Genomic DNA, 12,363 nt, shown 5'->3' with positions numbered 1-12,363 from the left:
ATTTTTTTTTTCACAACATGACTGGGGTTGAACCTGTTTATTACAGGATATATGCAGGAATCCTAAAGGTAATTTCAATACCTTTTTAAGACTTTTTAATAACTTTTTCAGAATATTTAAGACTTCATCGCTACTTCAAGTTCGAATCAGTGTCAAACCTTTAACTTAATAAACAGTTGTTAATAAACAGCTGTGATGAAATAAATGAATGGAGCACAGCCATGCAACAGAACTCAGAAAAGCTTGAAAGAAACTAAGCTTGAAAGAATAAATTACACAGTTGTTTTCAACGACAGGCTTCAGCCACTGTTAAAACTTGTCTTTCTCCAACCAGGAGTACGCAAACTTACATTTTGCCGTCTGTTTCGCTACATATAGAAAGCGTCACATTTCCTTCCTGTGTTTTTTGCAAATTACGTGACATCACCTGGACGGAGGAGGTTGGCCGGACGTGCCCCAGCCCAAAGCAATCACGTGGACCGAGCACGCTGTTGCAGAAAATAAATATTTTTATGCTTTTTTAGAGTCAGGCATTTTAAACAACGATTTAACGCTTTTAAATACCCTTTAAGGGCCTTGATTTTCTCATAATTGATTTATCAACTTTTAATACTTTTTAAGACCCTGCAGACACCCTGTATTACCTGTGTCAATTTGGGGCTTAACTTCTGACAAACGTGAGAAACTGATACATGCAATACCGTCACCGAAAAAAGTCATAGGAAATTCCGCTGTGTCGACACCTGATCAATAAAGGGACTAAGGCGAAAGAAAATTAACAAATGAGTAAAACATGAAAACATTTACTTTAAAAAGTATAAACATTTTTCCAAAATACAGCAAAACATTATTATTGTAAAGTGTTAATAGAATTCAGTGTTAATGTTTACTTTTTAAATAACGAAGAGTACATTAGCATTCTCAAAGACGAAGGCCACAATACTCTCTCTTATATTCACAAGATCTTCAAAACATTGTTTCTACAATCCGTATAAAACCGTTCCCCTGCAACAGCTTTTGCTCCTCAGAAATTCAGGGAGTTTTATTTGGCAAACAGCATCTCTGTTACATTTCAGCTCATCTTAATGAAGGCCTGACCGGATCACGATGTGGCCAGTGGTGGGAAGGAACGTTCCCTTCACGTTTTTCTTACACAAACAGAGCAGAGGGGAGGGACTTCACAAGCAGACTACTTTTTTTTTTTTGACCAGCTCCAGACTACAGATGAAGGAAAACATCGGAGTGGAGTTGGGAGGGGGCTGGCAAACGTGACCTAATGGACTGCAGACCTCACATGTGCGACCCAAACATGGATCTATCTCTCTTTTGCACATACTGCCGCTTTCTACACAGCACCGGTGGTCCTGTATCATCATAATGGCTTAACATCAGGCTTTAAACCCATGTTCCCTGCTGAAAATACTGGGTTTATACAGTGTGAGATTCCAGGCAAGTTTATGCTGAAGATATCTTAAAACATTTCCATACTGACTGAAAATTCAAACTTTTTTCTTCAAAAATTGTAACATTAAATATTTTTTTTTTGTTTTAAGAGAGTTGAGGGGAAATACATTATAATTTTGACATAATTTTTATGTTGAAAATAGCTTCAGTACAACACAAACAAAATAACTAAGGTATAACAATATATATTTTTACAACTTATGATAGTAAACATGTTCCTTCAGCTTAGTCCCTTTATTCATCAGAGGTCACCACAGCGGAATGAACCGCCAACTTATGCAGCATATGTTTTACACAGTGGACGCTTCCATGGACAATTTAGTTTATTCAATTCACCTATAGCACATGTCTTTAGAGCGTGGGGGAAACCAGAGCACCCGAAAGAAACCTACGCCAACATGGGAGAACATGCACACTCCACACAAAAATGCCAACTAGCCCAGCTAGGACTAAATCATCTTGCTGTGAGGCAACAGTGCTAACCGTTGAGTCACCCTGTCACCCTTCTAAACCTAATCCATCATCTATCATTCCTATTCAAAGCATGAAGATTTTTACGATGACACTTTGATTTCTGTCCCTTTCCAGGGAGTCATTTTGATAATCTAAAAGTAAAAAATAAAATTATGAAAAAAAAAAAACACACAACCCCCCCCCCCCCCCCCCCCCCCCCCTGTCTCAGCAAGATGTTTTCACACCTCTAATTTGGAAAAAGTCAGGAAAGTGGGTGTGTCCAGGTCTGTTTAGGTGGGAGTGACAGGGAGTTTCGGTTTGGGCAAACGCTGATTTTCACAGAGGTAAAACAAACACACAGACGCAGGGGAGAAAGACAGTGACTGTGTTTACATGGACATCAGTAATTGAATTATTTGTCAAATTATTAATTTGTGGACTTTAACTACAGTTTGACACTTTCACTTTCGTTTAGGAACATTTCATGCATGCCCCCATGACAAACGAGATATTGGATGCGAGGAACTGCTGGAGGAGTGTTGTTTTAATGAAATGTTTGATACCCCACGACGAATGGGAGAAGAAAAAAACTCTGCATTTCTCAGTAACTTAGATGCACTTGGTAGGTAGCATCAGAAAACTGTGTGTATAGACAATCCTAAGTTTTAAATCCTGTTTACATGTTTACTCTCGGAGAGCAGCATTTACAGCGGATCTTTCAGTCCATAATATTGTAGTGATATTAATATACTGTAAACTTAGTAACTAAACCATTTTGACTAAGGTCTGTCTTTAAACACTGAAAGAGTACTGCTGATGATACAAACTAACTGCCATCTGAATAAACAAACAATGATCACTGATCGCTCACTTACCAAATCTGTAAAGACAGGACTATCAACACTAATTGAAGCCGTGTTTTTTTTTTAAGAATACAAGCGGCAAATGCGGATTTCACCATTTCCAGATGCGAAAAGCTCTAGGTTGAAAAATGATCCCTACAAACATATTTTAGTCATGTGTCAGAGTCCAGCTGCGCTCTCATAGCTGGAAATAAAAACAAAACCTTCCTTGCAGCACATTTATAAATGCAACACTGATGCCTATACCTCCAAACAACTTTTGGTTATTCTCCTTGTTTTTTGACTGTTATTTACTTTAACTTGTTCAATTCAATCAGCAGTAAAATGAACATTGTTTTCATAGATGAAATCTCAATACGCATATGAGGAAAATCTATTAAATGAAACCATTTGAATCGAATATTAGCAAAATTTGCATATTTGTTACACCACCAGAATAACGTGCAAGCCATGAAGAAGTGTTTGCACAACAAAATACAGATGGTGTAAAACTGCTAATAATCAAATGACCTTTTAATATTTACACAAATAGAGCTTTCATGAAAATAGAGCAGTTACGCACATTTGTTTCAACGTTTAAATCAGCTACAGAAATAATCTGCGTGTGCGTTTCTCTTGACCGTACACTGAGAAAAAACGAAAGTAAAACAGAACTACAATGTAATACAGTGCAGTACTTTAAATGTCAAATGGGTGGAGGGTTAAAACCACAAGTGTCTATGTGCACAACAATGATTCAAAAACATGTTTTGGGGGGCCAAATATCGTTATTTTTGACGTCAATTGTGGGCCGGTAGGATTATTTTAACATTCAATAATGACCTGAAATGCTGTTGATATTTGGTTGATTTTAGGTTGTGTTGGAAAGTGACCAAAGTCCAGTGTCGAGCCAACATCTTAAACCAACATACTGACATGAGATCTTGACATTTATTCGTCAGGTATGGCAACCAAAATCCAACGTCTGATAGATGTCATATTAGTAACGTCCACACAACGTCAAGCTGTAACATCATTGGACATTGATATTTTGTTGTTTTTTAGGTTGTGTTGGAAAGTGACCAAAATGTAACGTCTGTCTGACATTGGACATTGACGTCAGCTTGACGTTGAGTTCTGATGTCAACCCGAATATTATTTACAAAAAAATGCAACGTCCCCACGATGTTGGGGTACAACGTCAATCTGATGTCATGTTGCCGTCCTGTGCCTGCTGGGAGGTTTTAAAAAAGATTTCAAAATATTTTAAATATGCAGGGGGAGCAGAAACCAAAAAACCCTTAAAGTTCATAACACCGCAGAGACGGAGGTTTGTGTATCTTTTACGTAACCTGCCAATGAAAGGTAATAAGACATTAATACAGCTTGCTTCACAGACGGATGGACAAACAAGTCTGAACCTGTGCTCTCCTGCACTCACACACAAGATTATGCATTGCTTTTGATGGAGTACATAGTTAAGACACGGCCGCTTATATATTATCAGGAGAAAGTTTGGCCTCCCGCTTCAGTCTCTGTGGCAACTGGCCCATAAAAACCAGCGATGCCCCCATTGGCCGACCTCCCCACATCGCTAGCAGTCCGGGCACTCGGCCAAACGTCCAAACATTTCAACCTGCAAAGATGCTGTCGCCAAGTGCTCACGCCAATTTATGAATAAAGGTAAAGGATGCTGGTTTCACTGGTCTCTGAGGAGCATGTGGCTCCGCATGAGGGGGTTTATGGAGTCTGCCGTTCACCTATACACTTTGGAGGAGGATCCAGGGTAGAATGGGAGTAAAGTATAACTCAAGTGTGGATGACACAGGTATTCTAGAGAAATATTTAACAGAAAGTGCTTATCTAAACACTCTGAGATATCCTCATGCACACTAAGATACACTAGCAAAAAGTAATATTTATGAACACTTTGAATAATTTAAAGTGATATATTGTCTGGGTTGGTGTTTATATTACGTTATAAAAAACCTTGCAATAAACTGCCAGTACAATTTTTGTTATTTTACAGACTTATTTCTTTACATATTATTTCTTATACATTACATTATTTAAATTGCTAAAATGTCAATTTCAAGTCAGATCAAAGTATCATAATCCAATTCACAACCGTTAATAAATGAAAAATACTAGTGAATCACAAAATTCATTGATTAACATATTTATGGTGGCTTGAGAAAGCCAACATACTGTTATAATACTACATACATGTCTTTTTCTTCTGAGACAAATTTCTATGTATGCATCTCCTTCTAAACGGTTCATACTACAACCACCAAACTAACACCAAACTTCCAAACTGGTCTGACTTGGGTTGCAATAACTTTTCCAATTGATCCGACTTATGGTTTTCCGAAAACTGACCCATATAATTCACAAAGGTTCCGTTGACTTAACATTGGACCAAACTTTATGACCTCATGAATATGCGCCAGACTGTCATACAACAACAGCCTAGCAACCAGTCAGAACACCCTAGTAACCACCTAACAACACCTTAGGAACCACCTAGCAACACCTTAGCAACCACCTAGCAATGCCTTAGCAACCGCCTAGCAACCCCTCAGGACACCTTGGCAACTGCCTAGCAACACTTTAGCAAACAACTTAGCAACCACCTAGCAACACCTTAACAACCAGTCAAAATACTCTAGCAATGGCCTAGCAACCACTCAAACACCCTAGCAACGCCTTAGCAACCATTCAGAGCCCCCTATCAACTGTCTAGCAAGAAATATGCTAATCCATACTAGAAACATGCTACATATATATAATTATCCATCTATGCCGACTGTCAAGCTGCTTAAAAACTACTTTAGTTACTTAAACTTTAAAAGTACTTTAAACTTTCAGACGAGGCTTTCTGAAGTTTGAATGAATGGTTCTCCTTTTCTAATAATGTTTAGATTTTAAACTTAAAATGCTCAAAATTAACTTGTTAGAGTTCATTGAGTAAAGAATTGTGTTTGCTTGGGTTTCCTCCGGGTGCTCCGGTTTTTCCCACAAGTCCAAAGACATAAGCTATAGGTGACTGAGTAAGCTTAATTGTCCTTAGTGTATGAGTGTGAATAAGTGTGTATGGGTGTTTCTCAGAGATTGGTTGCAGCTGGAAGGACATCTGCAGTGTAAAACATATGCTAGATAAGTTGTTGGTTAATCCCACTGTGGTGACCCCTGATTAATAAAAGGACTAAGCTGAAAAGAAAATGCATAAATGAATGAATAAAGAATAAAAATATTCAAAACAATCTTGAGAAGTAATTTTAGCCAAATCTAAAAGTACATTATATTGCATTACAATAAGAAATTTCTATGTTACATTTGACATTGTTTGGTTGTTGTGTTTTAATGCATTACACTTACTAAGATAATTGTCATGAAACTCTGAAACAGGTCATTATAACTGTTATATACAATCTCCAAACAATCACATTATTAAATCTGCTTTTGCAATATTTAAATAGTCGTCTGAAACCCTCCTCCTTCCCCAGCTCCACCTGTCTATATCTGCAATGGGTATCATTTATGCATATAAGAGTTGTCAAATAATTAAAAACCTAAACTGCCACTAGGTGGTAGTAAATGTCTGAATGTGAAAGGTTAATCCATCCAAAAATATAAACTCTCTCATGATTTACTCAACTTAAAGGTATCTTAGGTGTATATGACTTTCTTCTTTGAGTCAAATCCAATAATTCTTCATTTTTCTTCGGCTTAGTCCATTGACTTATCAGGGGTCGCCACAGTGGAATGAACCACCATCTTATCCAGCATATGTACATACCACCCAGTACTGGGAAACACCCATAAACTCTTGCATTCACACATATACACTACGGCCAATTTAGTTTATTCAATTCACCTATAGTGTATGTCTTTGGACTCGGGGGAAACCCAAGTGAACACAGGGAGAACATGCAAACTCCAAACAGAAATGCCAACTGACCCAGCCGGGGCCCGAACCTTCAACTTTTTGCTGTGATGCGACAGGGCTAACCACTGATCCACAGTGCTGCCCCAAATCCAATCAGAGTTATTTAAAAAAATGTGTCTTGCCTATTTCAAGCTCTATAATGGCACCAGTCGACTGATTTTTATTAGCAGTCCAAAAGAAATCCAATAAAGCACATCCATCCATAATAAAAAGTGCCTCTCATGGCTCCGGGGTTGAATAAATGTCTACTCCAGTGAATTCATGCATTTGTGTAAGAAAAACATCCATATTTAAAACTTTAGAAACCATTTTGTGTAACTTCTGGGGACCACTGTTTGTTGTGTTCTTCTTCTTCTTTGGTGCTAATGCACCTCAAAAATTCACCTTAAAAAAAAGCAGAGGACGACGATGAATGGCAATGATGAATGACTGAAGGTTCAATGAAAAATAATGTATGAAGTTTTAAATATTAACATTTTTCTCACAAAACAGCATCGGTTTGCTAAGGGAGAATTTTTCTCATCCCCAGAGTTGCGTGAGGCACTTATTATTATCAATGGATTGAACATTTTTTGGATAAAAATCAGCCGACTGTAGACATTGTAAAGCTATAAAAGGACCAAAAAAAATAACTCTGATTGGATTCGACTCAAGGAAGAAAGTCATATACACCTGGGATATTGTGAGGGAGAGTTTTTAGGTGAATAACCCTTTCAAGAGTTCACACTTAGCTGATGATCGATTATAAAGCTTGTTTGGCATGCTGTCCCGAGAGAGAGCCCTGAGCTCATAAGATCCTCAAGCCCGGGGCTCCCTCCCGTTTGCAGCGCGAGAGGGGAGTTTGAGCTCTGGTAGATCTCGAGAACTCCCCTGCTGTAGTAGCTAATGAACAGATAGTGATTGGTCTTAAGAGATAACTGCTTACTAGGAGCATGTCTATTGTGCCGCTTTGGATTAGTCAAGTAACTCAAGATGCATGTTTTTGGACGGTGGGAGGAAACCGGGGAACCCAGGGGTAACCCACGTGAGCACAGGGAGAACATGTAAACTCCACACAGTAAAGTCAGCTTGCTTGGTAAGGACTAGAACCAGTGCCGTTCTTGCTGTGAGGCAACAGTACTAACCACCGAGCCACCCATCTAGGAAAGAAGGAGGAGCAGGAGCGGAAGGGGGGATTCTTCAAAATGAAGATGATTATATGGAACTTAGGGTATTTATAGTGGCTTAGAAATCGTCTCATTGGTGAATCATACATTGAATAATGCGGGACCAGTCGAAAGGATCATAAGCAAGAGATCCTCTCGAAATTAGTTTATAAAAAAACTTTACTTTAATGACTGGGTAACTTAATCACACCATTTTGGCATCATGTGATTCACCAATTAAATGTATAAAAAGCAAGGTGACCTTTCCTTCTAATAACTTCATTAATCTATTTAACATGTTAAATTGATACCCCAAATGCATATACATGGAGCAGCATGTCTTAAAAGCTCACAGCAGCATCTGTGTCTGCATATCGGTTGGAGCAGGTCCATTATTGCACTGCATTAGCACACAAAGCAGATCCAGTCTGCAAAACACTACAATATTCTTTAACTTCCTAAAACTAATTATCATAATTAAAACAAATGACCAAAATTACTAGTTATAGAGTTTCTAAACCAAAACTTTATCTAAAAGAGCCTGAAGCCTAAGAGAGTAAATTTCCCCTTGTGCTGTCATATGTTCAACCTGATGACTCTAGAGAAAACTTCATGCTGTTCCAAGCAGTTTCTGGACACAAGTAGGACAGTAAATAAGGTTTACGCAAGCTGTACCTGGAAATTGCCGACCATAATGAGTCCAGCAGCACAGATCCAGCCGGTGGAGAGACTTGCTGTGTTCAACACACAGTTCTGGTGTTTCTCTATCACATGGGCATAGCGCAGCAACACAATCACCATCACTGAGGGTGAGAAAAACATAATGAAGTTTATTTAAAGAAACACCACAACCAACATAAATTTAAAGCACACAGGGCATTTTTTTAAAAATTGATTATCCATAATGAAAAATGCCTAGCAGACTACAGCAATCTGGTTTTAAAATACAGGACAAGTTTGTGCAACCATCAGAAGAATTATAGCAGCAATCAAGAAAATGTTTTTTTGCTTTCAATGTTTTACAATGCCTAGAATATCTAAATTATGTGACTTCATATGCATGCTCATATTTGCTAGACACTATTAAACAAAGTTCATTCAAGTTTTTTCCTGTGACAATAATCAATATATGGACATGGCTTTAATTATTTTTGGTGACGCAATATATATCGTCCATCATGATTACATAAAAATGAATTTCTTCAACATTGTAGCTGATTGCGCAGCTTCTGTCTAATCTCTACTGGAAACGACTTTACAAACAATGCTTACTGACAGCTGAAGAAAAGGAAATTTTTTTTAATTTTCACGAAAACTATTGACAGTTTAGGAGAAGCTGTCCAAACAAGTTCTGTTTCAATTCTCCAGTCCACTTCCAGAAAACTGACAATTGTTATGACCCTGTCGTATCTTTTTCTTACCTTTCAGTGGCCTTGCAGTGTGACGTCACAGTTAATTAGTTAATTTATGGGTGGAGGATGTGTATTTTTAAATATGTTGTAAAGAACTGCACTTCCTCTGGTGGACCGTTATTCCCCAGAGAGGTCATATTGTTCCAAGTCTTTTGTTTTGCCGTCTTATGCTTTAGTGTTGTATTTTGGTGAGAGAATTTCAGATGATTTCTTATTTATTTCAAAATCCTAGACAGTTTGTTATACTTTGTAATTCCCTTTAATAAATGTTTATTTCATTATATACTATTTTGTTAATCTGTTCCTTTTTACGGTACGGTCGGGAGTGAGCTGGCCATAACACAATTCACGGTCAATTACATGTCGTTTTTTGTCCCTTGAATGTGTTTATGCCTATTTATATGCTGTTGTATAATCATTATATAAACACAAGGATAAACTGGACTTAAAATGACAATAGTATCAGTTGTCACAATAATTTCTATGATAATATATTGCACAACAAATATTACTTATTGTGACAGGTCAATTTAAAGTATACACATGCAAAATTACATTCAATAAGCGTCAAATCATGTAGTAAAATCTTTGTAAGTAAAAGGTTACATTAGCATGATACAATATGTAAATGCATGTGAATGTAGGGGATAGATGCAATTCAAAACAATCGAAAAAAGAAAACTTCTGCTGTTGACCTGACAACATCTTCATCAACATCTTCTCTATGACTTCAATTTCTCATTGGTAAATCTTTCACTGAGTTAAATCTTGGATAATATCTATGATGCATATTTAGTTTCTGTTCTCCAAATTTCATTCATAAATTACTAAAATGACTACAACAGTGGGAAATTACCAACAACCGCCAGGTGTTGCGGTGGTGGTGGGGGGTTGGGTTAATTACACTGCAAAATAATCTGTGATAGAAGTTCACTCAAAAGTGAAAATTCTTTCTGTCAATAATTACTACTACTCCCGTCATTCCAACCTTCAAAACACAATTTTCTCTTTTGTATCAGGTCATTTTTGAAAAGGTCTCTGCAATACCTGGCATTTGCGTTCAGAAGACATGAGTTGATTATACATGGCTGAGTGACATGACCTGAGATGGCTCTGGAGATTTGGCGTGTTTGCTCACTTTTTTTTTTTTTACAAACCCTACAAATAGCTTCATCCAAATTATTGGTTCATCTTTCTTGTACACAAATCCAAAATGTTCCCAGGTTGACAATGAAACATTTGGTTTTCCAACGAGATTCATGGACTTGAAATGAAACTTGCTGAATCGCGCCTCATGTTATATTTTAACAGAATCTTTGACAAATAATAAGCTCTTTTGATGTAATATTGTAAAATCTTTGCTGTCACTTTTCATCAAGTTAACAAATCCTTGTTTAATTAAAGTGTTCACTGAAAAGTATTCTAGTTCCAAACATTTGTGTCACAGTAGTGATCATAGCCACACATTTTAAAAGGGTGGTCCACTTCGATATCATAATTCACCATGCACATTCACCATGCACATACACCCCGCCCAGTGAAGGTGCGTGGCCAGAGGTGCTGTAATGTTATAGCAGAGAAAGCTAATATGCCTTACAAACGCTGCTATTTCCACAAAGCTTCTTCTGTTTTTGTATTTGGGCTTCAAGAGGATACGACACAAAGAGAGAAGTGCTTGCATAAAAAAAGATATAGCTCTAGCATTTGACAAAGGACAGCTTCCAGAATCTCTCCCAGTTCAGTGCTGGATTCAGCTAAAAACTCCTCAAAGAAGGAGCAGCTCCAACCATAATAGATGAACTTGTGGATTGTGAGCCACAACCAGTAAGAATTTTTATTTGTTAAAATTGATCTATTACATGAATAGTGCCTAGCGTTAACGGTATGTTATAGTCGAGACTTAAACAAGGATTTAAACAATGGGAATTGATATTTGGCATCATTAACAATTTAACTACAAATTTAAATTTATCCGTCAAACCGCTGTAAACACCCACAATCTTCAGCAACGCTGCAGTGTCTCTATACGACTGCTTTCCCTTTGTTCTCAAATAACGAAATTGCAAAAGATATGTGAATGTTTCATATTACTTACACATGCTTATAACCTGAATGTATGTGAAAGACACTTGTCAGATTTGATTTTAGAGAGCAGGCGTGAGGTTCAGCTGTGTCCTCTTCATTTATCTGATTCAGGCTCACACTGATATGGCTAACAGCTACTCTGACTGATAGTATTTACACAACAGAGGCAAGGCGTGTGCTAGTATCTGGACGTGACACTTCCTGGTGACGTGGAGCCAATTCGTGAATCACAACACATTATGTTAGCTGACCAATGGGTGGGCTTTCGGAGAAACTAGGAAATTTAATAGCCGTTTTTATGTTAGCTGATTAGCAATATATAATCAAAGTAAGATATATGAAAAAATAACTTGATTTTTTACAATTGAAGCATGAGCACATGTTGCTTTGCATCTTATAAACACAATCAAGACTTAAAAATATACTCTGGACCACCGCTTGAAAATAATTCAAAACACTGTTTTGAAGAACATAAAAACATTTATTGGCTCCTTTTTTATATCAGATGTTTGAACAAATACCATAACTCTTGGTGACATACGGTATGTTTTTATGCTAGGTTAGTGTGACCTAACAAACGAGACACAAGAAGGAAAGTCTATTTTCTACCTTTCTCAAACAGCTGGCTCCTAGTCTGACTCACTTTGACAAAACACCATTTCCAGTATTCTTGGATTCATTATTCACTGGAAAGTCTACTATATAGTCAACATGGAAAGACGAGGAGAGAGTGGATAAAAGAGGTGCTTCATGGGGAGACCTTTAACGTAAATCAGGCGGCTGCAATCTGCTCAACTGTTTTACTGCTTGGTTAATGCTTAATGAAAAGTGACTGGGGCAGATGTGGCCCGTTAGAGTGGGGGGAACAGACAATAAACCGCCCCTCCTTTCTCAGCCCAAACCAACTACCAGAATATTCCTAGAAGTAGTTTTGTGTGAACATTACAGCTCTCACGATTACTTAAGAATAACCATATGAATTTATCTATTGGTTAGTCTTGCTTCAAGGC

The 12,363-nt window shown here is 37.5% G+C and overlaps 1 protein-coding gene across 10 annotated transcripts in view; it reads right to left on the bottom strand.

Annotated features, from left to right (window-relative positions):
• zgc:154058 overlaps window positions 1-12,363 on the bottom strand; it is an 82,741-nt gene that overhangs the window by 32,235 nt on the left and 38,143 nt on the right. For 8 of the 10 annotated variants that reach the window (XM_073920015.1, XM_068212961.2, XM_073920016.1 and 5 more), the window contains 1 exon segment: window positions 8,532-8,659. In XM_073920015.1, coding sequence (XP_073776116.1) covers window positions 8,532-8,659 — 128 coding nt within the window. 10 annotated transcript variants of the gene reach the window in all.

This window comes from Danio rerio, chromosome 13 (assembly GCF_049306965.1).
Source record: "Danio rerio strain Tuebingen ecotype United States chromosome 13, GRCz12tu, whole genome shotgun sequence".
NCBI lineage: Eukaryota > Metazoa > Chordata > Actinopteri > Cypriniformes > Danionidae > Danio > Danio rerio.
The sequence above is the reverse complement of the archived record's forward strand: the minus strand, read 5'-3'. Positions and strand labels throughout refer to the sequence as shown.